Consider the following 27,504-nt stretch of genomic DNA (forward strand, 5'->3'; position numbering starts at 1 on the left):
CTCTTTTTTGCCTGATGAGGTGATTTTCCCTGCTAGGGGGTCATTGAAACACGTTTGCTAATGTGTAGCCAATAGCTCTCCAACAATCAATATATATGAAAACTACATAGAGTCCGAGCAAGGCCGGGCTGAACTGCTAGTTTGCAATAATCTCAATGTCTACAAACAATTAATTTCTCAGAAGATCAAATAAAGTATTTAAAATTTATAGTTTTTGGTCAGTTTTTCGAAAAACAAAGATGTCTTAGCTTAAAACTTTTCTTTCTTTTTTTTCTATTATCAAATTGTCGCCAGATTGAAACTGCCGAGGAATTTTAGAATCGGTTTTTTAGCTTATAAATGACGAGCGAATAATGAATAAATCAATCAATAACATCTTCTGTATATTTATTTATGAATGGAATAAGATGAGGAATGTCTTTATTCTTAAAATAACAAATTAAGGTCGTTGTCCCTGGGGAGAAATTTCTAATTCTGATAAAAATTACAAAGAAGAAATCTTAGCTATGCATGGCCAAGCTAACAAGCAAGCTGACCTTCATGGATGTGGGTAAGAGCAGAAGTGGTCGCCTTTTGAAGGGGTTAACGTTTAGTTATTCGTTTTGTAGTCAAAGAAAATAAGCTTATCAAGTCGTTTGCTCAGTGGTCGAGCAGAAGTAATGTCATTGCCAGGTTAAGTCAATCCATTTGAGAAAGAATGAGTAATATATTATGAGGGAGAGAAGGGTAATTGAAAAGAGAAAAGATGGCGTAATGAAAGGGAAGTAGAGAGAGAAATGAGGAAAATGGAAGAGAGATGTAAAAAAAAAGTGTATGTAAAAGGAGTGAGAAAGAGGGGTAATGAAGAGAGAAGTTAAAAGAGAGAGAGGGAGATAGCAGAAGAGAAAAATATAGGGAGGGAAATAATTGAAGAAAGGGGGATAAATTGGAGTAACGGAAGAGAGGGGAAGGGAGAGAAGAAATAGGAGTAATAGGAAGAGATGTAGAGAGAAAAGGAAAGGGAGATAATCGAAGAAATGGAGCTAATAGAAGAGGCCGAGAGAAGGGGAGTTAATAGAAGAAAGGGAAAGAAAGGAATCCAATGAGAAAAGGGTCTAGATGAGAGGAGGTAATAGAGATAAATAAGGGTTAATAATGGGGGATAATGAGAAGTAATAGGGACAGAGGTCGAGAGAATAGAAAGAGGAAAATGGAGAAGAGCCGTAATCAGTGATGGGACTGCCTGTAAAAAAAAAACAAGCGAATGAATATCGAATATCGCTAGAGATAACGAGAAAAAGAGGCAAACTAGAAAGACACGTGTATATCATTATAGATATGGGAATAATTCAAGCGAAAGGAAGGGACACAAAATAGAATAACCAACGCTGTCGATCGCGAAACATCCACCCCCAGCATCAATCTAACCCTAACCCTAATCCGTACCCTCCAATTGTGCGCGATTCGGTAATATCCGATAGCATTAATGTTATCTTTTGTCCAATGTTTCGTTAGCAGAAAATACCACGACTCTATCTATTTGCTGCTCGGAGCGACTAATTTCTTGGAAATGTCTAACCATTTCGGCCATTAAACGCCGTGCGATTAAGTTGTCAGTCGATGTGTTGTCCGTCTAATTATGTCGTCAAAATTCGACAAGAAGGAAATCTTGAAATCTATTAAGAATCTTTGCATATATCGCGACTTGGACATCTGTTTATTTAATAATGGAACTGTAGACATGCCGGCCACCAGATGAGACATGGCATTCTTTCGTTGTTGATCCGATGATGTCGACAGGCAGAATTCAGAATGCAAGGAATATCCTCTCTCTCTCTCTCTCTCTCTCTCTCTCTCTCTCTCTCTCTCTTTTTCGCTATCACTATCTTTTTCTTTCCTTTTTTTCACACACATTACTTCATCTCGTTATACTCTTGCTTTTTTATCACATTACATCCCGTGTTTTCTTTATTTCCTTTATTTTTCTCCTTTTTTTTCTCGTTATTTTCACTGTTTCTCTATTTCTCTCTCTCTCTCTCTCTTTACCGCTATTTTATTTCATTTTTATTTCTCTTTCTATTATCTCCTTCGTATCTCTGCCTCGTATCTCTCTCTAATATATATATATATATATATATATATATATATATATATATATATCCGAATCATCCCCATGTTTTCTTGTCAGCAACAATTGTTAAACTCGTTTCGAAATATTCATCTATATTTGTCACGGGCCATTTTTCTCTATTCATTCACCGGTGGTCCAGGATATGATCTAAAACTATATCCGATGGTGAGGCCCCAGCTTGCGGGTCTTGGGGAGTGTGGAGCCACCCTTTAATTGCAATTGCTCCCAGGTCCACTCTGACCTGGATTGGTAGTACCTCTTAGGGTCCCAACTATGAGTTAAATAGAATCCGACTTAAAAAACAAATATACTCCATTAAAAAATCGTTCCTCAAAATCACTACATTCAGCATTAAATAACCTGAAAAAGGTTGATATGCCGTAAAACAACCAACCATCATTCACCGGTGCTTTTAACTTAGCTATTTGTATCTAAAGTCGTTATTATAATCTATATATTTTGGTTTAATAATTTAAAAATAATAAATAGTTATTTTTGCGCAAGTACTAGCAATGGAAAATATTGCAATCTACAATCAGACGCACACTTTTCTAACACAGATTCTGATAATTAAAAAGCTTCGATTCCGATTAATCGTCCCAACACTAATAGTTGGATACAATTCTTTTAGTTTTCAGATCAAATGACATTACAGCTTAAAATATGGTATTTCAAAAACAAAGAAGAGCTTTGAACCTAATTGATCGATTTCTCCATTAAACATTTTTTATTTCGTTTTTATTTGTTAAAAGCAAATGTTATATTTTGTCTGTGATATGAAACGCGTTTAAGATTATCAACGCTTTCATGACTCCGTATCTCGCGTGAGATTCAACCCGTTTTTAATTTTTTTTTTTTTTTTTTTTTTTAGCTTTGAATTTCGGGTGGTATCACATCCGAAATTCTGCATCAGTTCATCGAAAAAAATCTCTTAAAGATTATTAAATACGATCATTTCATCTACTCATACTAATCGTTTTAGATATTAAGCTGTTCAGTCCGCGTATTGTCACGCCGAGATGTCACTCCGTAAGAGCAAATACATACATTAGAAAAAAAAAACCAAAAAACAAAAACAAAACAGATGAAAGACTCAAAAAAGAAAAACGTGGCGCGTAAGAGTAATTTAAAGATTTAGCTATGAAATATGATATCCGTTTTTATGATTAATAGTATTGTTTTATTTTGATTTGTTTCTTTTACGCGAAATGAGCCCGCGCTAATCGCTGAGGTCGGCCATTGTCATGCACACGTTTGCTAATCACTAAATGTCAAGGAAATTTCACGATTTTAGTATTCGTGGATCTTTTAAAAGCGTTTATTTCTTTTATTCTTTTATTTATCACGGTTTTCCTTCTAGTTCTTATTTAGAACTGTACTTATTTAGGAACACAAAATAAAGAAAAATCCTTTATACCGTTACTCAATACATTGTAGCATCGACGTCTCTAACGTGGTCGTCTTCCCGAACGTCATTCACGTGTCTAACGTGATCGTCTTCCCGAACGTCATTCACGTGTCTAACGTGATCGTCTTCCCGAACGTCATTCACGTGTCTAACGTGATCGTCTTCCCGAACGTCATTCACGTGTCTAACGTGATCGTCTTCCCGAACGTCATTCACGTGTCTAACGTGATCGTCTTCCCGAACGTCATTCACGTGTCTAACGTGATCGTCTTCCCGAACGTCATTCACGTGTCTAACGTGATCGTCTTCCCGAACGTCATTCACGTGTCTAACGTGATCGTCTTCCCGAACGTCATTCACGTGTCCAACGTGATCGTCTTCCCGAACGTCATTCACGTGTCCAACGTGATCGTCTTCCCGAACGTCATTCACGTGTCCAACGTGATCGTCTTCCCGAACGTCATTCACGTGTCTAACGTGATCGTCTTCTCAAACGCAATCTACGTCTCTAACGTGATCATCTTCTCAAACGCAATCTACGTCTCTAACGTGATCGTCTTCCTGAGCGTGCTCTCTCCTTTTTATGGTATTATTTTTCTTTACTTTAACGTCATTGATCGGTATTTTCATATAGCCATTCGCGCTATATTACAACATGAATATCCAAAAAAAAAAAAATGATCGTGTAGTTTTTTTTTCATTTAAGAACATCAGATTTTACTATTTTTAGCGATTAAAAAGTTTTTTGTATTTTGAATACAATCTCTGTGGTCGAATTAAATTGTCGCCTTTATATTTTAGCAAAATTTAAAAATTGAGACACAGCATTTCTTCCTAATTTTATTTTCTTACATAAAAACAAAGTACTTGATAAAATTACGTGATTTTTGGAATATGCCATTATCGTTCCATAACAGATGTGTACGTCATAAAACTATTCATTTTCTGTACTAAAAATTATCATTATAAGTGTAAATCTAAAACGGCTCCTTATTTATTTATTTGATCGAACGAATTCCGAACGTTAAAACATCAGTTATAAAAACTTTTACAACGAAATTAACCTTGTTTACATCGCCGACTGCAATTTACTCGTTCATGTAAATTCCGAATAAACTTACAATCAACTTAAGCGGTGTAACAAACAAATATGTTCGAGCAAACAAAACAATATCGGTTTCGCTGATAGAATCATTGCGTATCGTAAAGTTAGTTATTGATTTACAAGATGGCGGTTGTTGGTTTATAAATTGGGTTATCTCCCTTGGTTTTAGTTTTATTTTGTATTTTAAACCATCTCAAACCATTTCATTGTTTATTTTCTGAACTCGGTGCCAAAGTTTTTGCCGATTTTAAAATGTCATCTTAGACAATGAAAAACTGTTTTTTGAAAATCTTTGTTCATAACACTTTTGCTCTTTACAATTTTATTATTGCGTCGTTGAACTTATAAATGCGTCGCTTGTAAAAATTCTTGGGGTTTTGATATGAAATATGAATCCAACTCGTGTTCAATCTTCTCTCGTAATGTTAACTTAAGACCATCTAAATGGTTTTGTAATCGTCGAAATAAGTGATAATCTGATGTAGCTAGGTGAGATTATGCAGAATAGAACTAGATCTACTCAAATTGTTTTAGATCTTTAATTAGAAGTGCTGTGTGAGAACGAGCATTGTCTTGATGGAAGAGGACTCCCGTTCTTTTGACTAAAGGTCATTTCCAGGTCAACATGACTGTGAATATTGCAAAATAAATATGAGTCATCTATTAATAATCTAAAAGAAAAAGTTAGATTAATTATGGTGATTATATTTGAATAATAACACTATGTATAAAATAAATTACAATGGCTTAAAATGCGCCTTCTACAAACCGTTAAAAACTTTTGCACCGACATATTAAGATCTTCGGATAAATAAGTTTTCGTCCATCTCAATTCTGATTACATTTCAAGAAGAGAAAGAAAAAGGTGCAATGAAAGAGAGGGAGAGAGACAGGGGGTAATGAAAGGGAGTGTTATTGAGAAATGATGGAAGGGTGAGAGAGATAGTGGAAAATAATGAGAAAAAAGGAGGGAGAAAGGGGAGGAACGAAAGAGGAGGAGATTAATGAGAGAGAGGGAAAGGAAAAGGAGTAATAGGAAGAGATGGAAAAAGAGAGAGGTAATGGAAGAGAGGAGAAAGGAAAGAAGAAACTCCTGAGACAATTTACTTAAAATAACTCCATGGGTCACTACTTGCGCTCGGGTTAAATTGTTTGATCCAAGAAAAATGGGTTCGCAAAGCCAATTAAATATAGAAATTTCAAATGAAAAATCCAACATCAAATTATGAAGTATCTTATTGAGGTTTAATTCCGTTTTCCTAAGAAAGAAAACTAATCTGTTTTTGCGTGTTATATATGTCTCATTTTCTCTATCTCGCTTTTCCTTTCTAACTACGTATTACATTGTATTACTGTCTGTGGCAATATTCTCTTTTATTTATTGTGGGATATTCAGATCGTCGTTCTTAATCGTTTGATATTTTCATGTATTAATAAAGAAAAAGGGAGATAAAAGGTGACAAGATGGAGAATAACATACAACATACATAAGAGCGAAGATCGCACGGCATATAATGGAGAGGGTGAAAGTGATAGAAAGTTAGTAAGATGGTTGGTTGGTTGCTTGCTTTTGTTTTACGGTATATCAACCTTTTTCAGGTTATTTAATGCCGAATCCGGTGATTTTGAAGAATATTTTTTTTAAAAGAATATATTTGTTTTTTGCAAGTCGGTTTCTATTTAACCCATAGTTCGGGCCCTAACAAGTTCTCCGGGTAAGAGTGGACCTGGGAGAAATGGCAATTAAAGGGTGGCTCCACACTCCCCAGAGCCCGCAAGCTGGGGCCTCACCATCGGATATAGTTTATGGTCATATCCAGGACCTTAAAAAATTAGTAAGACATGAGTTGATGAATTATTTACAAATTATGAATATGTATTATTTCGATTAGTCGAATTACTGTTCTCATTCTGAGTTTTATTCTCACAATGTTTCGGCCGATGTAACCTCAAACCTTCTTCCGGAATATATATTGTTAAATTCGTGAATTTTTCTGTCGATATAGGAATCTGTACGGAATTTTTAACATTTCCTTTAATCTGTAGTGTAACACGAGAAGAGTGGTGTAATGTTTCAAATAATTTGGGGTGTGTATGTATATATATATATATATATATATATATATATATATATATATATATATATAATACATGTTTTAATAAGATATATACTTTTAATGTATATTTGTAATAAAGTTATTTTTTAAATTGCCACATTTAAGCTCAATAAAGAGGGATTTACACTTTCATAGCATATATATCGTTAATAAAAAAATGTTGATATCATACACACACACACACACGCATTATTGAGCTGTTTCTATACCATTCAACGAACCAGCGTATGACTTATCATACAATCCATAAAATAATATGAATGTTATATAAATATATATATACAATCCATAAAATAATATGAATGTTATATAAATATATTTTTAATATTGGAATTGTTTACTAACAATGTATATAGTTATATAATATATATTACACTTTTCATTGGAGTAATTTTTACAAGCTTCTTATATATTTTTTCGGATCCAGCTGATTAGCTTTTCGTTTTTTTTCCTTCAATGTAATCATCATATATTATGTATACGTTGGTTTTATTGTTTTTGTTTTTTTTGCACTTAACAACACTGATATTATTTTGTATATGTTGACTGTCATGCTCCCCGGTGTTATGTTATATATTTATATATTTTTTGTTTTGTATCGTTTTAGTTTAAAACGCCGTTTTCCTCTCTACTAAGTAATACTAAATTTATTTTAACTGCAAAATATTATGTACACACACAGATATATATATATATATATATATATATATAAGGGTCGTTCCAAAAATAAAGTCTCCTTTTTTAAAACTAAAAAAAAATTGAAGAGCTACGAAAACGGAAGTGATACCGTTAAAATAAGTGCCTTTTGTGCACCAGGATTTATTTCTCTACAGTCACTATCATTCTCAATACATTTTTGTCAGAAATTAAATTACACATCTTTGCTTCTGAGGCACGTCTATGACACTGGTTGCACTGATTGTTCCCTTAGTCTCACGCCGTCAATATCTGCAATAGAGAGATGAAACTTCAGGTCATGAATGCATTATTTCGGTTATCATAGCAATGCAATTTGCAATCTCCTCTGATCCATTCGGGCCGAAATAAATAGGTATTGCTTTTGGGACGCTCTTCATGTGTGTGTGTGTGTGTGTGTGTGTGTGTGTTGCGTATACAATAATTCTATTCAAGTTTTTGAAGAAACTTAACGCTGCCGGTCTACTGGTAATAGTATACTGTAACTAGGTTTGCTGTTTGTTTTGTTTTGTTTTTTGGGGGTTTTTTCACAGTATATTAACCCTTTTTTTTTAATGGTTTATTGCTATAAACTATACTGAGTGTATACGACTTGTAATCCTTGGTTAAGAAAAGCTAGATTTTCCAACGATATTAGAATATAATTAAACACAATAAATTTGAAGATTTGAATTGGACTGGATCCATGTTATCAATTAAGTCCTACTACCCCTCAGTAGAATAAGATTTCATAATAAGTCAATAAAAATAAGGAAAATTCCGGTGCGACCCTCAAAACGTCGCTACTTCCAAAGAATCTCTTGCTGTCATTAAGTGGGTGCTGTGCATGGGTGACCCAATACCTCATAGCTCTGGGGGTAGGGTCCGTGAGGAGAAGAGGGTGGTATTGCCGATTTCACACTCACAGCGGGTGGGGAAGTATCGCGGGCGTCACCGCGACTGGAAGTAGGTCGGCTGTGTACACAAAGTGCGGCAACGGACTAATTGCACGGCGAGTAGTCGCTCCTCCACCGGTGGCGACGTTTCGCGCAAACGCATCGCAAAATATTTGCTTAGTAAATATAGATCTGCTGGTTGCGGCACGCGAATCGCTTTACACTACACGTGTACACGCACGGTGAAGACTTTCCGACAGGGTGTTGTTGCTGCTTCATCCTAATCGTATAAAACTATCATTAATATTACGTTCGTGTATGCGTGTTTCTTTATATTAATATGTGTGTGTATATATTTATAGATATATATATTTATGCGTGTCCACATATATTGATAGATATATGCATGCGTGTGTGTGTGTATATATATTAGAGATATATGATTGCGTGTGTGTGGGTATATATATATATATATATATATAGAGAGAGAGAGATGGGGATATGTGCGTATATATTGATTGATATGTATGCATGCGTGTGCGCATATATATAGTAAGTTTTGAAAATATATAGAGTAATTAAGCTACACAAAATTTTCCATGTTTCATTCTGGTTAGTATTCGCCAGGTTACTTACTAAAACTTAATACTTGTGTTTCGAGCACTGTTGAAGTAAATACTAAAATAGATGCATTTATTATATATATATATATATATATATATATATAATTATTGCTGTTGTTTCCATGATGTTAATCTCCAGTGTTTATAAAAACATATTCGATAACAAGTATAGCATTGTAATATTTTCTTTATTTTTTATTATTGTCTACATATGTGCATACATATGTCAGCTGTGATTTCCTTTAAAATCCAGCGTAAAAGTTGGAACGATTGGTCTAATGACGATGGATTTCGAAACAAATCACAACTGATATATACTTATATGTAGTAAATGCTTGTAGAAAAAAAATTATAAATAAGAATTAAGGATGTGAAAAATATGTGATGCCAATTTATGTGAAGTGGAAAGTAAAATACACATAAATTTTCACTATCAATTTCGCCGTTGTCATACAAATTTTAATCAATTGTCAAACAAATTTTAGTCAATTGTCAAACAGATTTTAGTAACTTGTCAAACAAATTTTAGTCACTTGTCAAACAAATTTTAATCAATTGTCAAAAAAATTTTAATCACTTGTCAAACAAATTTTAGTAACTTGTCAAACAAATTTTAATCACTTGTCAAACAAATTTTAATCACTTGTCAAACAAATTTTAATCAATTCTTCATTTAATTTGTAACTTTGTTTCTGCTGTTTATTCTCTTCGTTACTGTGGACAATTCCAAAATTATAAGCATACACCAAAAGATCACGTGCCAATAATGCAAGGTGTGAGCTATTTTTCGTTTTACTTTGCATATTACTAAACAAAGTGAAGTACTCTTGTGAGATATACGTGTGTTTGTGTGTGTACTAGAAGTACACGTGCTTCGTTGAATCCCAGCCAATACTAATATATATGTTCCATTTAAATTTAATTCAAAAAATGTATAAACTGTGACATATATGTTAAGATCTGCTTTGTTATAAAATTAGAGACTTCTTTTAGTTATATTATGCTTACTAATATAAAATAGACAATGATCCAAAATTATGCATCCTCGGTGTTTGAACTCGCTGTTTATCAAGATATAATCACTAAAATATTCACAAGAAATTATAGAAATATGTCAGCAATTCAATTTTTCATATATAAATTATAGTGTCTGATGACTTAAAAATATTTTTTAAAAACCCACGAGCTGCTAACAATTCTGCTGTTTTTATAATTTTACTTATAAAAGCAGTGCATATGCATTAAGCAATTTTAAATATAATCTTTTTTAATTCAATACATTTTAACTTTTCTAATTAATATACATATATATATGTGAGTGGTCGACATAAAGTACTGTTTCGCTGTATCACAGCTCATCAGTGCGGCCACACAAGCAACTACCTAAAGCCACGATTGAAACTCGACCACCTAGACAACATTCAGCGCTTCTAATCGTTACGATACTCGTCTGCTGCTATGACGGGCATGTGAATTAACACTCTTCAAACATTGTCCAAACGCCTAAGCTGAATTTATTTACACAAAAGGCGTCGCTTAATACCTTAATGACAGTTTGTTTATCATTTCCCAATATGCTCAACCAAAATAGGGAGCATCATATAGAAGTGAGAATGTGTATGTGTGAGGACACTTCTCAACATATATACTCAACGAATTTTGGATCTACAGACTTGAAAATTAGTATATAGATTATTCAGACATGTGGAAAGCTTTTCATCCGATAAAAAAAAAACTTGTCAAAATTGAAAAAATTGTTACTTGGAGGTCATCGGATTTTTATCTGTTTCCCAACTGTTTCACGAATGCGCATGCGCGGTTGTGAAACATGACAGCTTCTTCATATAAAAAATAAGTAGGTTTGAAAACACTTTTTATAGACGGTGGCAAGCTGGTCTAAAGATTATTGTACTTGACTCGTTGTCTTTAGGTTTTGGTTTTGATCTCATCCTCTATATATTTTTACTCACAAAAAGTTAACTATTTAGAAAAAAAAAACATAATATTCGCTTATTTAACCTTACGTTTAATACTGGCGGTATTTCTGTTTATAATAAATAAGAAATCTGAATTAATTCAAATATAATATTTGTGCATATTTTAAGACCGGACAATACTGGGCGGCCTGCCAGTGTATATATATATATATATATATATATATATATATATACATATATATATATATATATATATATACAGAAGAGAACATATTGATAATAGAAAATGTATACTGATTTGTATAGATTTATTGATCAATTTGAAACAAGAGAATACAATACAGTATGTAGGGGTTATGAAAGCTCTTTATTCTAGGCACTTCAAAGCCTAATGCTTCTCATCCAAAAAGGAGGGGAAGTGTTATGTAACAAGGTAAGAATGCGACGTCAAGCCATAGTCATGTTAGGGAATCTTATAGTTTTATATATCAGAGGGGGGAGAGAGGTTTGTGTAGGGAATTATTAGATAATTATGGTACTTTAAATATGTTAAACTGGGGCTTTAGTAGGATTTGGCGTTAGAGGTATAAAGTGCGCTTTAGAGGGTAGTTACTGTATGTTAAGGGATTTCATCAACTAATTAGTCAATTAGGATCCAATGACATGTGTTTATCTATACAATTAAAAGAAAGGATAAAAAGAAAAAAATGTGTAAGAGAACAGAAATAGGAGAAAAAGGTATAAAGTAAAGTGAAAAATAAAATTTGTAGACGGGAGGTGAAAAGGGTTGATAACTAGTGTGAACATAGTGATCTTTGGTATATAGTGATATATGTCCACATACATACACACACACACACAAATATGTATACACACACACACACACATATATATATATATAATATATATATATATATACATTACATATATATATACATTACATATATAATTACTAATTTCTTTTATTTTGTCTGAGTTCATACTTGTTTTTACTGCGTACCTTAATTCACACAAAATCTGGACGCCATCTTAGCATTAAGTTGGGAGCCATTTTATAAACGATACCCAATGAAAATACCGACCTTTTTTTTATAATCTATATTTTCTATAAACTTTTCGCGTAATAAATTATCTCTTAGAAAAATGGTTACCATGTTGAATCTGACTTGGATATTTTTAAGCCCCACCTTTTTAGTTGAATTTTCCCGCTCCGAAAAATCGATTTCGTTTTATATTCAAGGTTTAGTATCTAAATGTTTACTTTTTTTTTAGTTTTTTTTTTTTATTTTTGCCTACGTTTAATTTCTTAAAAGCAATTTTATCTTGCAATAAATAACACACATTTAACGTTGAAGATATTTGAGATTCGTTTACGAACAAAATGTTAGAATGTTGGGTGTTAAATCTGTTATTAACTGTAGTTGAGAATTTATTTGAATGCAACAAAAATAGGGGCCACCCGCTTTTTTGGTGGATCAATTCTAGAAAAATGGTATCATTAAAAAAAAAATCATGCTAGACTATGGTTCAAATCCGGTTCACTTGCGTATTAATATCGCTGACAGAGGCATGAACTTTAAATTTTCAAGTACTTGCTGAATCGCAACTTGTCTATATAAATAAAACTGTAGATGTATGTGTGAGTTTGAATATCTAACAAGTAAACTCTTAAACTAATGGTCACATAACACTGAAATTCTCAGGAAATAGTAATCATACACTAAGGATGCCTTACAACGAGTAAAATCTTTGTTTGGGTTGATGAATAACGCATACAGGCATATATCGTCATGATGGAATGCGAAATGTTCATTTCTACTAGGCGACATGTTTATACTTCTGTCTACGCATGCGCAGATAAAATTCATTATTTGAAGTGCGTTAATATTTAGACTATATTATCTTTGTCTCGATACCAATATAAGTAGAGAAATGTTTTAGTTTCGATTTTAGCTGATGGCACTAAGTCCTTTTTTTAAACGTTTGCCATCATGTCACTGTATTGATAAATGCAAATATCTGCATGATTTGAAATGTATTAAAACGTATTTTTTCGGCAGGCGGGATCTTTTTTAATTTCTGTATAGATGTTTTTTGACAATTATTTTTTTGCCGGAAATCAGATAATTATGTATGAGGACGGGACGTTCAAATATATCCAATACAACCTGGTAACGCCAGGTACTTCGGCTAGTATTCAATAAATTGTTTACAGGAGGTATCGTGTTTCGGAATAAAATAATCCAAAGTTGATATGTCACAAGATAAACAAATAGAAACAAACATTATTTCATTTTCTTGTGTTTCCAACAAAGGGTAAATGTTATAATTGGGCCATGGTTGGACATGTGGAGTCTGGCGTCGGCTAATTGTCAACCACATCGGGTCTATTTCTCGTAAGATTTTAACAAAGCATGAACCTGTAATAATATATTGCTGAATTGTCAAATCTGTCGTCCATAAATTGACATTCTCTTTAAGCATTTGTCGATGATCGTTTCCCAAATCAATGTTTAGCTTATTTCTCCTAAATCAACTTTCATATTTATCCTTTTCATTATATAGTTTTCTTTCCTTTTCTCCCCTTTCTTTCTTGTTTCGTCAGCCATGACTGAATAGAGGTCCTAAGTAAATCGCAGTTGAATGTTTTTCCGCAAGGATCCGTGGTATAATGGTTAGAATACGTGGAAAAATCAGTCGTGAAAGTGATATTCTCCTGAAGGCTGAAGGTTCAATTCTTAGTGTGAGCGACCGAAAAATAAAATTGCAAATTACTTAAGACCTCTGTCATGGCTGCCGGAACAAGTAAACAAAGGGTTCCGTTCGAAATTCCGTTCAAATTACCGAGTTTGGCAGAAACCTTCCGAGTTCAACAAGATACACGTGAAGAAGGTCGGAGGTTACATCGACCGAAACGTTATGAAAATCATATTAAAGATGAGAACAGTAATCCAATAAATCCACATATGAATAACCAATCCTCAGCTAAAAAATTCAAAAACGTAATGTTTCTCTTTTATATAGAATCTCTCTCTCTCTCTCTGCTTCATTACCTTTCTTTCTTTCTTTCTTTCTCTCTCTCTCTCTCTCTGTTTATTTATCTCTCTTTCTCTCTGTTTATTTATCTCTCTTTCTCTCTGTTTATTTATCTCTCTTTCTCTCTGTTTCTTTATCTCTCTGTTTCTTTATCACTCTCTCTCTCTCTTTCTCTCTGTTTCTTTATCTCTCTCTCTGTTTCTCTTTTATGTAGAATCGCTCTCTCGCTCTCTGTTTCATTACCTTTCTTTCTCTCTCTCTCTCTGTTTCTCTCTCTCTCTCTCTCTCTCTCTCTGTTTCTTTATCTCTCTCTCTGTTTCTTTATCTCTCTCTGTTTCTTTATCTCTCTTTCTCTGTTTCTTTATCTCTCTCTCTGTTTCTTTCTCTCTCTCTCTGTTTCTTTATCTCTCTCTCTCTCTCTCTCTCTGTTTATCTCTCTCTCTGTTTCTTTATCTCTCTCTCTGTTTCTTTATCTCTCTCTCTCTCTGTTTCTTTATCTCTCTCTCTCTCTGTTTCTTTATCTCTCTCTCTCTGTTTCTTTATCTCTCTCTCTGTTTCTTTATCTCTCTCTCTGTTTCTTTATCTCTCTCTCTCACTCAATTTCTTTATCTCTCTCTCCCTCCGTTTCTTTATCTTTATCTCTCCTATATCTTTCTTGCTTTCCCTCTTACTATATGCTTTTCGCTATATATACAAACTAATTAAAAAGTTCTGCCCGTTTTTAAAGGTAAAAAAATAGTAAACGATTCACAGTATTGGTTCGTTATATTTAGTCTTGTAAGTAATTGCATCGACATCCAGCACTCTTGGTCAACGTGTCTTTAGCTTTCAATATCCTTCTGATAGAGCTGGGGGCCGCAAAGAAGTCCGTGGGGGGTTGTGACACGAAGAATACGTGAGGGATTGACGCAAATCTGCTTCATTGGTGAAGGATTTCCCATGAAGATAATTATCCAGGAAGGGGAAGAAATTGGTCAGGTGAATAAGGTGGATGGTACAAAATCTTCCCAAGTTGGTGCAGAGTATTCTTGGCCACTCGTGCGAACTGCGTATATTTCTCGCTATCTATCTAATATATATATATATATATATATATATATATATATATAAGTTAAATGTATTCAGGATATAAAACTCATGAATTAAAACGAGGTTATTAAGAGTTCTCAATAAAAAAGAGTAAAATATATTTTTTACTTATACAGACAAATATTATATAGTCTCTACACTGAACGGATTTTGAGTGTCAAATTAGCTACATTACGTCGCCTGATCAGTGACTTTTGGTTTCTTGCCAACCAATTGTCCAAAATATTAGCATGTTCAGTGTAGCGACTATGTAATATTTGTCTATATAAATAAAAAATCTTATTCTCTATTTCTCGTTTATATTTGCATCATGTTTTCTCATCCTGGCCGTCACTCCCGTCCTTACATTTTTCCACCTCTCTCTCCCATCGGTTTCCCTGCTTCCTTTTGCTATCCCTACCGCCGTGCTTCCACCCTTAGCCCCTTTTTTCCCAACAGTTTTCTATCCACCTTTTCCCCTCTCCTTGTCTTATTATTATATGGAATTTTCCCTCGCATCTATTATATTTAAATAGTTAATATTTGCATTTTAAGATTTGTGTAATATACTTTTATTTATATATTATATAATATATATACTGTAGCCTCCTTTGTCACCATCTCCCCTCTATAGTATCTCGCTCTACGTCCTATTTAAATGTTATCTAGTCAGCGTGTTACCGGCCTCAAAAGTCGGATATGGAAAATGGTTTTCGCTTGAAAGCCAATACAATCATTGCTTTATTTTGCTAATAGATTTATTCTATTAAAACAAACCTTGGTCGTCCAGCAACATTGCCCCGAATTATGCGAGATGGGAAGAAGCCGTGGATGGGATGAATTGGCGTTTCACTAACCTTATTGAATGCGCACTCGTGGGTGACGCCAACCGTAATGATTGACTATGATCCTTTTCAATCGATCTTGCCAATCGTATTGATTGGCAAACGTTTGGGAGCAAGGCGCTTGGCGGGTCGGAGCGATATACAACTAAACCACAAACCTTTATGTCAATCTGAATAGCGAAACTTGGTCGTATCTTAGCAAGCATTACTTTGTAAGATTAAAATTTGTAAATTTTTAGAAAAACCAAATGATGTCCTATAATTTTAATGAATGAATAAATCATTTTTCTGGTATTTTCAATGTAAGAAACCTTTTTAAACAAAGATTTGGGTATTTTCTGCATGTTGCTGGTGCTATTAATTTCGAGAGATAGGGCTCTCGTGGAAAGACGCAAATATACGCCCGTTGTTATTGACGTTTGTTGTGAAGTCTGAAAGCAATGTGTTGACGTAGTTGGCGCGAATTTTGAATAAGAGCTTCGTTACATTTTTTTTAAACATTATATAAGTTTTATTTTGGAAAGTTTTGAAAACCGAATAATGTGATATCATCCTTTACTTAAAAAAAACACCAAATCTTATTCTATGAATAAGTTGTTTTACAACGGAAAATTACAGAAAAAATGATCATAGTCAACATAATTATAAAACTCTATTGACTTTGTTTGCTTGCATCTTGTCTTCGACGATCGGGTGATTCCATCTTTTAAAAACGGGATAGCAGGTAAATTCATATATATATATATATATATATATATATATATATATATATGACAAAAGTCTATCTTCCAAATTCCATGATGTAAACCATCTTACATTTTTTTTCCTTTAATTACGTTGACATTCACAATTCTTGACAGCAACTGTTTTGTAGCACAAAATCATTCATTTACTTATTGTATATGTGTGTGTATATATATACATATATATATATATATATATATATATATATATATTATTGAAATTCGCCTTTTACTCCTCAGAAAAAATAGCAACTATCAATCCATTAAAAGAACAAATATATTTGGGGATTACAAAATCATATATATATATATATATATGTATATATATATATATATATATATATATATATATATATATATATATATATGGGTGTGTATATGTGTAGAAACATGTTTCTTCAATTATATTTCACCTTTTATATATACCAATCCTTAATTTATATATATATATATATATATATATATATATATATATATATATATTAGTTCTGATCTTACTATCATATGTTAGGTTGAACAGAATAATATATTTCTTTTAATCTGTTTGCATACCCTCAACGTGCACACAACTTTTCTGTGTTAACCATTGCACGTGCGTTTATATCCGTATTATGTGTGTGTTTATATTGACGTGTGTGTACGCTCTCTCGCACATATAGTGAGTGCCTGCTTCCTCCTTGCATGTATGGTGTCATCCAGAAATTCTAGTATTTATTAAATTTTATTAACACCAATACGTGATTTATAACAAAATAAATTGTTGCACTATTAAAATAATTTAAAACTCCACTGATATTGTCTACCATCTAATGTTCATCTATTCATTATCTAATTTTTTATTATCGTATATGTTTGCCTTTTCATTTTTTTTTTAAACGAAACATAAATCACAAACGAATTACGTCACACTATTTTTGTTAAGGTAATGTTTTAAGCTCTATTTACACAAGCGTTCAAATAAGTTAGTTGGTTGAACTGTCATAGCATCTGCTTTATTTGGGAATTAATTTCCTAGTAATAAATTCTCACCACTTTCTAAAAGCAGTTAAGATTTTATAGTAAAACGGAGATAAATTCAGCAATGTATTACGCTTTAAAATGTGGATGACGGTAGATTTTCAACTGGGTTAACAGATACAAAAGTTATATGTATGTATGTATGTATGTATGTATGTATGTGTATATATGTTTATATGTGTATGTATGTGTATGTGTATATATGTATGTGTATATATGTATGTGTATATATGTATGTTTGTGTATATATATGTTTGTGTATATATATGTTTGTGTATATATATGTTTGTGTATATATATGTTTGTGTATATATATATATGTGTGTGTATATATATGTGTGTGTGTATATATATATATATGTGTGTGTGTATATATATATATGTGTGTATATATATATGTGTATATATATATATATGTATATGTGTGTATATATATATATATATATATATATATATATATATATATATATATATAGTGAGTTATAAAATATATATGGCGATTAAGCTACACTGAATATTCCGCTTTTCATCCACTCTAGGACTCTTCAGGCTTATGCGCTCTACCTACGTATTGATCACTTTTGAAGTAAATACTTAAAGTTTACGCATACATTTATACTTTCGTATATTAATTTTATGTGAGTAAATTAAGTAGTTATATATATATATAATTTAATGAGTTAAGCAAAACTTATTTTCACTTTTCGAATGCAAATTTTAACGTTTTCTTTTTATTTATTTTGTTTTAGCGTGGGGCTGGGGAGGGCACATTTCGAAAAACAGCCCCCGAGTAATTTACGAAAAAGCAATTTCTTCCACTTTGTGCTGGCGATGTACGACCGACAGGGTCAGCCAGTTGAAGTGGAACGGACAGCATTTATCGATTTCGTAGAAAAAGACCAGGTAAGTGATTCATTTCTTTCTCTATTTCTTTGTTTTTAGTTTTGTTACAAAGTTGAGATCTATTTAAGGTTTTCCAACAAATAAAATAGAAAAGATTAAAAATTGTAGCATGTCTGTTATAGCTTCTATCTTACACCCCCTCTCTCTCTCTCTCTCTCTCTTTCTCCCTCTCTCTCTCTCTCTCCCTTTCGCTCTCTCTCTCTCTCTTTCTCTCTCTCTCTATATATATGATGTAGCTGTCGCTGCCCGGTATTAAACCTAACGTTACATTCATTTAAACAATGAATTGAAAAAACGTAAACAAACTTAGACTTGCGCATGTGACTATTATGTTTTTCTAAACAGTAGACTTGTAAGTAAAAAAATATTCGAGCTGAGATCGAAACCAAAGCATAAAAACAGTCAAGTACGGTAACCATTAGACTAGCTTGCCGCGATCTTTAAATAGGGTTTTCAAAACTCGTGAAACATTTGACAACCAGATAAAAGAATCTGATCACTAACAACAATAATTATTCAATTTTCCCCTCTTAGCAGTCTTTTTCGGGATGAAAACCGATTAAAAAGTTGTCCACGTGTCTGAATGCCCTATATACAAAATTTCACGTCTGTATATAAAAATATCGTTGAGTATATAGGTTTAGAAGTTGTCTCTCTCTCTCTCTCACTCACTCACTCACTCACTCACTCTCACACACACACACACACACACACACACACATTCTTACTTTTATAGATAGATATATAGATTAGATGACACGATTTACTAAGCAACGTTTTATTTACTGGATATTTTTCCGGTACAAAAACCCAAGTTTTCCCAGCTGGGCAAACTTGGTTTTTGTACAACTAAATTATTTGATAAATTTGTCTCTTAAATATTCGTGCATCATTCCTTATTGCTTGCCTAAGTAATATTGCTTCATTAATATTGGATGACTGGTTTATTATTTAACTGCTGATGTCACCTTAAATGTTTTTCTCATAACGAATCAGTCGATGTAACCTCCGACCTTGATTAGGTGTATCTTGTCGAATTATGGAATTTGCACGGGCTTTCTAAGGGAACCCTTAAGTAATCCAGGGAGTCGCATCTTCTCGCTCCTCTAAGTGTTGACCGGGTTTTAAGTAATTCGTAATTGTATTCTCTACACTAATAACTGAACTTCAGCCTCCAGAGGAATGTTACTTAAAACTAAATATTGCTTAGATAAGAACATCAATCGGAATAATCCAAATAATACAACTAGCAGAACTCGTGAAAATTCCACGATCGTTGAATTTTTTTTAAAACATGAATTAAATGAATAAAAAATAAAATAAAACAAATAACGAATTAAAAAAAAACGTTTTTAATAAATTCTATTTTATCTTTTTAAACTAAAAAATTAGTTTAAAAAATTTACATTTTTTTTTCAATGAAAATTCAACGCAACACCTTGTTTTTTTTTTCTGAATAATTTTTAATATAGATCATAAAGGAGCAGATATCAATTCAATTGCACATTTTTTTAAAACAAAGAAACTATAATAAAAAAAACTTTAGTCTCCTCAACATGACTTTTAAAGTTATAAAATAAAATAACCAATTTGAAACTGTAAACAGACAGCCATGTTTTTTTTTTCTGAAAAGTTTTGGTGAGGAAATGGTTTAATGATTTTAACCGATAAAGAGTGACTATAAAGGGAAGGAATTCGTTCTCATTAGTTAATGTCTGCGATGATGATCATTTTTTTTTTTGTGTGACACCGGACGTTGCCCAAGTAAATTAAGAATTAATATTTAGATTAGAAATCCTCATCTAAAAACTTCAGAAACATAATACATGATTTTAATTTTGAGATAAAGATTTGTTATTCATATTATTTTGGAATATTCGGACTACTGTTCTCATCTTGAGTGTTTTTTACTTTTTAATATTTTATTTTGAAAACTTGTTACTTTGATTCAGCTATGGGCGTTTACCTTTGAGTACACTTCAATTTTTCGCTTCTTTCACGGATAATAAATGTTTATCATCTATTTCTTATAATCCCTTCTATCGATTTGCTTCTCATATGTTAGTATTTTTATTTCCCGAAATAATATTTTTTAATTAATATAAACGTCTCACTCACTCACTCACTCACACACACACACACACACACACATTTTTCAAAACAAATGAGATCGATTCAAAAAGTGTTTTCAATAACAAACGCTATCCCTAGTTGTGTGATCGATTTTTTAATACCTCATTCGGGGTAACCAATTCAGACGATCCTCACCTTTCAACTGTCGCGCCTTCGTATCACTTCGACGGAGAGATAACTTGAACGATTTACTCAGTAATTATGTTCGCCTATGAAATGGCGGCGTTGATAGTTGGGAGAATAAATTTACAAGCCAATAATTTGTTGTCATTATCGCTGTTAGCTAAAAAGAAAAGAGAAAATAGTTTTAAAAAATGTTTTAATATTCAGACGGTTGTGAATAATTTAAACAGTCGTTTTGTCACATTCGTATTTGCATGTGTTTGAAGGCTGCATCTTATTATGACTGTTTTTTATTATTATTTTCTTTTTGTACGATTTTTAAAGAAATTCTCATTCGAATGCCTTATTGTGTGAAGCCAAAACAAGAGCGGGCGCCCTCCATGAAAAATGGTTTCCATCATGCATAACTCTGTCCTTTGATCTTAAAGTGTGAACAATTGAGCATGAATTAATTCTAAATGACGCTTTCTTATTTAAAAAAGAAAAAAAAAGTATTATTTGTATCCAAGTATTCTTCTCGCTGACGTCGCCCGGGAATAAATCAGAAGCCACGTGTATTCTATTATAATTGTTGTTATCTGTTTAAACTTATTATTTATAAAAAAAAAAAGCCTGGTGCTACCAGCTCAACCTGTCTGAAGGTAGTGGCTTCATAACCTTAAACGCATCAAACATTAATGTTATTTTTTCTTTTCCTTTACAAAACTCCACCATGTTCTGCAAAGTTAAAAAAAATATTTCCTTTAGAAAACAATCAATTCAAACACTATGGATAAGTATTTGAAGACCTAATGAGCTTGAAGCAAAAAAAAAAAAAAAAAAAAAAAAACTTTTTCCAAAATTACTGGATCCGGCATTAAATAACCGAAAAGGATTTTCGTAAAACTAAAAAGACAAACTAAAATAAAAAAAAATGTGGAGCGTCTCATAACCATGACCCACCCATGATCTTGTGAATTGTGAAATAGATAAGACGAAGATTATTTTTTGACCTTGGTATAGGGCTTTATTCAATAAATAAAATTGTTTTCAACATATATAACCCAGTCTCTTGATCCTAAAATTTAACCAACAGAAAAAAAAAGAAATAATTGTAAATGGCGCTTCCTTATTAAAAAAAAAAGGACTACTTGTATTTAAGCATTCTCCATGGTGATGTCGCCCGGGTATAAACAAGGAGTCACATGCATTATTATTATTATTATTATTATTATTATTATTATTATAATAAAGGAGTTTCACACAGAACATCAAAGATGTCTCTTTGAGAACAACCTATGGTGTTCATTGGAATCTGAGTGACAAGTCCTCACATATTTCCAGTACTCATCGCCTCTTTCGATAACTTTTGCAAATAATTTGCGTTATCGCAACAGCTGTTTTCCATTTATTTCTCGTTGATAACGATTATTGGCCTTTACTTGAATTTGTGTGGTAATAAACCTTCCCAAGGTTCCAGTTCTCGTTGCAGTCATCCAATGGATGTTGGTTCTCGGTCGTCTATTCTCCTCATTATTATTTAAATTTATTAGGAAATAATGTATAGTACCGCGGTAAAAACATAATCCATCTACGTTTTTATTACGTACGAGCTAGACAAAAAAGACGAATATTATTGTTGATCTTGTATAGAGCCCTATTTCAAGGGCACAACTGGACAGTGACATTTCGGTCGAATTAGGGTCCAACCTTCTTTAGATGTAACTCGAGAATTTGAACGGAATTTCGAACGGAGACGTTTATTTCATACACGGGATAGCATGTTTGTGTTCTGTTAACCATGACCGGATAGAAGTCCTAAGTAATTAGCTATTGTATGTCTCGCTCGCAATGAGGATTGAACCTTTTGCCTTCAGGTGTCACTTACGATGGAATTTACTAAGTACTTTATTCGTTACGTCATGGCGGTTCCTTGCAGAAAGTCGGTTACATCAGCCGACATCTTATGAAATAATACCCAAGATGAGAACAGTAGTCCGAATAATTTAAATAATGCGAATAGAAATTCTGCATCTAAAAACTTCAAGAACATAAAAACAAAAATCGTGGAAAAAAGATATTACGATGTTAATGAAAATATTAATTTTCTCGTTAGAAAATCGTCGCGGAAACAATTTGAAGAAATATGCGAACATTAAAACGATCGTTCGAAAAAAAAATTTAAAAACATAATTTAAAAAAAACAGCATCGAGGTTTTAGCGGTTGGCTCTGAAGATCGTGTGTACACAAATTGAAAGCGTCGCCTGCTTACCGAATGCCATTAACACGTTGGCTCGTCTGCAAATGAATAAATAATCAAGCGTCACGTGATCCCGGTCATGTGACTCTTGATTATTCGATGTCGGCTGTGTATGAGGTAAGGGATTTTGTACAGAAAATGCACAATGGGTAATGCCTGCAAGAAGTCAAGGCATGCGAGAAGGAATGGCTTAGATTTCTTATTTGGAGGGGGATTCTATTTAGCGATTTATTCTTAATTCAACGAACATATAATTACCGAATTATGTTTCGTTTTTTTTCTCTCTCTTTTTTATTCATCCATTATCTCATTTTCGCCCCCGCCCCTTTCTGTATTAAAAAAAGAACTATAAGTGTGACAATAAGGAATAAGTGCTATATTTTGGGGAGTAATCAGAGAAGTCAACAAATGAAAAAAGGGGGGAAAATCAAATATACAATAAATGTTATTATAGCCAATGAAAGTTACTTTTGTGTATACTTGGTTTATTTTTCTGTTTTTTAGGTAGATTTAAATGCTCTATTTTCATCGGAAATATTTATTTTTCACGAGCTCTAAGCCAATAAATATGGCGGCCACATTCCTCATATGTCGGCGGCCATCTTTGTTGACTAAGACCTCGTGAAAAATAAATATTTCAGATGAAGACAGAGTATTTAAAAAGTCTTTAAAACACAAAAGATGAGCCAGGTAGGTATAAAATCAGTTTTATTGGCTATATCAGCATTTATTTATTGTATATTTGATTTCTTGACCATTTTTCCTTTCATTTCTTGACTTCTCTGCTAGATCCCCCGTATTTTTCTTTAAATATATGAGATATGTAATAAGACAAAAAGATCCGAGTAATGTGTAATGACCCGTGGCGCAGTAATTAAAGTACTTGGAAAAATCAATTGCACAAGTGATGTTCTCCTGAAAATACATTTGCTAATCACTTAGGACAACTATCCGATCATGACTGACGGAACGAGAGCATGCTACCCCGTGAAGTAAATAAAGGGTTCCGTTCAAAAATTTCACCCAGATTATCGAGTTCAACGGAAACATTCCAGAGTTCGACAAGATACACCTGAAGAAGGTCGAAGCTTACGTCGACCGAAACGTTGTGAAAATGACACTCAAGATGAGCACAGTAATCGTAGGAATCCAAATAACACGAATAATCAATCCTCATCTCCAAAATTCAGAAACATAGAATTTAGTTACACGCATACGTACGCAAGTACTTGTTTGAAAGTACGCATCTATCTCCGTCGGTGTTATTCTAATTCCCCATGTCTTGTTCGCCGCAATAAATCGGATTCTTCATAAACCCGAATTATGAACCTATAATTAATGTCTACATTAACCCTAAAAACGTGTCTGCGATGATGGAGGGGAAACTGCAGGGGTTATGTTTGCGTTATTTCACTATGGCAGAGGGGGGGGGCTGACGGTTCCAAGTAAAATAAAAACAAAGATGACGTCCAAAGCCTGCTTGTTGGATAAGGAAAGGAGGGGGGGTGTAGGGGAGAAGGACCAAACCTATGAAGACTTGCATAGAGGAGGGGGTGATAGGGAGAAATAAATGTCGGATATGTTCATGGGGACGAGCCGAGTCATCGTTTAGGCCATTTCAGACGGACAGAGCGACCATATTTATTCGTAATCTTATTTCTCTAAATGAATTAGGCTAACTCGATCGACGTCCCTGCTGCAAAATTATATCGATAGAACCCATCCTCTCTCTCTCTCTCTCTCTCTCTCTCTCTCTCTCTCTCTCTCTCTGTCGACTTTTCCGTTACGCCCACCCCTTGCCAACCATAACTGCAGCCAAGACAACAGTTGTGTTCAATTAGCCACTCCACGCACTACCCAAATACGCCGTACAGATTTTAATTGTCCTGCCCAATCATGGCACAGGAGAATGAAACTCGCTTTTATTGATTCCTGTAATTGGGGTCTGCTGAAATTCTCCAGACAGAATCTATACTATTTACGATTACTGAAAAGTACAATTGGCCAAAATGCAATGAGTTCCATAGGTTTTCAGTCAGGAAAAGCTTATTTCTACATAACTAACATTTTAATTTATATTTCTTTGCACAATTTTAAATCTGCTTTATCGTTATTTTCATAGCAAGTGCTCGTCTGAGCTCCAATCTACGCCCTCACCCTGACCTGACTCTCACGAAAAACACTCGTCGATCTGAAACCATTATCAATAATTTCCCTCAATCTTTATCTGTGTCTAAACCTAAACGTAGATTCCATGAACAAAGCTTCTTTCTTAAAATTACATGATCGTGGAACTCTGTCTCGTTTTTCTGCATTTCAATTGACTACAATATCGTTGTCTTCAAGTCCAACGTGAATAAATTCTTAATGAACCATCCCCTTAAGTAATCCAGTTTGCCAAATTTCCACTAACGATTACTACATTTTCCTCTTGACCACTGTACACGCATTAACTCTTATCCACGAGTGGCCTCCGTGCCTTGATAAGTGGTGAATCCTTTGTAAAAAAAAGAGGGGAGATACAATTTTAGTTGAAAGACATGTTTTTTTAATTATTTTTCTGTTAAAATGAGTTATTTTCCTTGCTGATTTTTAATTTTTATTTTCGGATCATAATTGAACAAAATTTAACGCACTACACACGTTTACACGTGTCGCAAATACAAGTAATAACTCTACACCATTTTTCAGGTCAAGATCACAGTGAAGTATCTGTTCTGTCCTCGGTCAGTGGAGGAGAAATTCTTCATGGCTAAGACAATTTTTATTTTTGTTCCTATCCAGAGTGCCCGTTTCTGGGGAGCTGGATTTCCCCACATTAAAAACTGACCTTGTGTCTAACTCTGCCCTTGTGGGGAGAAAAGTAAATAGGAACAGCATTTATTTCCGGGTACTGTTCCGAAAAAAAAAATGTGATCAGGCTCCTTCTTTCCGACCTCTGTCCTCTCGAACGTCGTTTCAAACATGCTCTCTTGTCTATTGCACATGTTAATTTTTATAAACTTTTTATCTTTACGGTGACGTCATTTCGCATTTCGTATGAATTTGCATACGCGCGTCAGCGCTCCGTTACAAAATGTTTACATATTACGTGTTATCCATGCAGAATTTCATGTTTTAAAACACGCTGTAGTGAATATGTTCTTTTAGTCCTAATAACATGACAGAACAATAACAAATAAAAATTGATCACGATCAAAGGGTGTTTCTCAGCTTTAATGCCATTTAGATCTAAAATAGATTTCGATTCAAATACGGAAAAATGTTATAAATAAAACGTCTTTTCATTTTACTTGAGTAACCCCTGTGGAAATCCTATGGTTTTCTCAATGTCTGTTAAATTTATTGCCCGCAATATTGATTTTTTTTCTTTTTTTATATAATCTCTGCCAGCTAATAGGGAACAATTGTCTTCCTTTGTAAAATTAAATTTCAAGGCACTTGTAATCCCTCAAAGTAAATATATCCAATTAACCCGACAAGCAACAAGATTCCACCCCTGCACAGTAGAAATCCTTTAATGGCGGAAAAGTTTCTACTCTAATATTTTCTTGCCCGGAACTACTAGACTTTGGAATTCCCTTCAGAGTTCCTGCTTGCTTGACTGTACTGACATGCAATAGTTCAAGTGTAGTGTGAAGCGACATTTCGCCGCTCAACTCCCTATGTAGTATTCCTGTAAATCTGCTCCCAAATAGTAGCCCATTACGTCCAAGTGACACTGTGCCTTGTTTGGTATGTATAACAGTAAAAAGTGAGGATTCGTTGAATAAATAAAAACGGATATATCTTTTCTCATGTAAAATTGATTTAAATATGGCAATATGTATGAAATTATTAATTATGGTGAATTATGTTTTCTAATTGGCTGGACTTTATTAAATAATGTTTCAGAAAGAGTTTAATATACCGCTACATTTTCAGTAAAGATATTCAAGTAGATATTACATGCAGGTACTTACTCAAGAAAGAAAAAAATGCAATCGTTAACAAAGTCGAAAATCCTTTTTGCAATCCAAGTCAACTTGTCCACCAAGATTCAATCATGAATACCCAACAGTCTGTATTTTATCACTTTGATAAAAAACGCACCTAAATACAAGAATTGTTAATAACTCTAATATACTCTTTTCTTGCCACGATTCACCATCTTCAATTATGAAATAGGTTTGAAAACCGTTTTGATAGACATTATATTTAAATACCTTCACAGATAAACGCATAAGGAGTTAGACTACGGTATATGTGAAGCCCTTTCAGGGCCACACTTCCTACTTATAAGACAAAGTGTTCCTGCTTATCATTGAACAAAGACTGTCGGATACTTATGGCTGGAACTTGGTGGACATGTCAGACATAACTGCAGTTAATCTATACCAAATATTACAGAAAGGATTGTGCAGTTTATTAACGATTTTATTGCTGGATTTTTTTTTTATTCTTGGCTACCCTGCATTAAATAAATCGTCCATAGTCAAGACTGTCTGACCCTTTTTGCTTTCGGTTTCTGCTGCCTATTTTACTG

At 33.4% G+C, this 27,504-nt stretch overlaps 1 protein-coding gene across 25 annotated transcripts in view; it reads left to right on the top strand.

The window, feature by feature from the left end:
• Nucleotides 1–27,504, top strand: part of LOC145283523 (transcription factor collier-like) — a 581,603-nt gene that overhangs the window by 98,208 nt on the left and 455,891 nt on the right. For all 25 annotated transcript variants that reach the window (XM_080132372.1, XM_080132385.1, XM_080132387.1 and 22 more), the window contains one exon: nt 18,330–18,483. In XM_080132372.1, coding sequence (XP_079988498.1) covers nt 18,330–18,483 — 154 coding nt within the window. The remainder of the gene's footprint in view (nt 1–18,329; nt 18,484–27,504) is intronic.

The sequence above is a fragment of the Euprymna scolopes genome, chromosome 8 (assembly GCF_053919585.1).
Source record: "Euprymna scolopes isolate OS-2025 chromosome 8, ASM5391958v1, whole genome shotgun sequence".
NCBI classification, from domain to species: Eukaryota; Metazoa; Mollusca; class Cephalopoda; order Sepiida; family Sepiolidae; genus Euprymna; species Euprymna scolopes.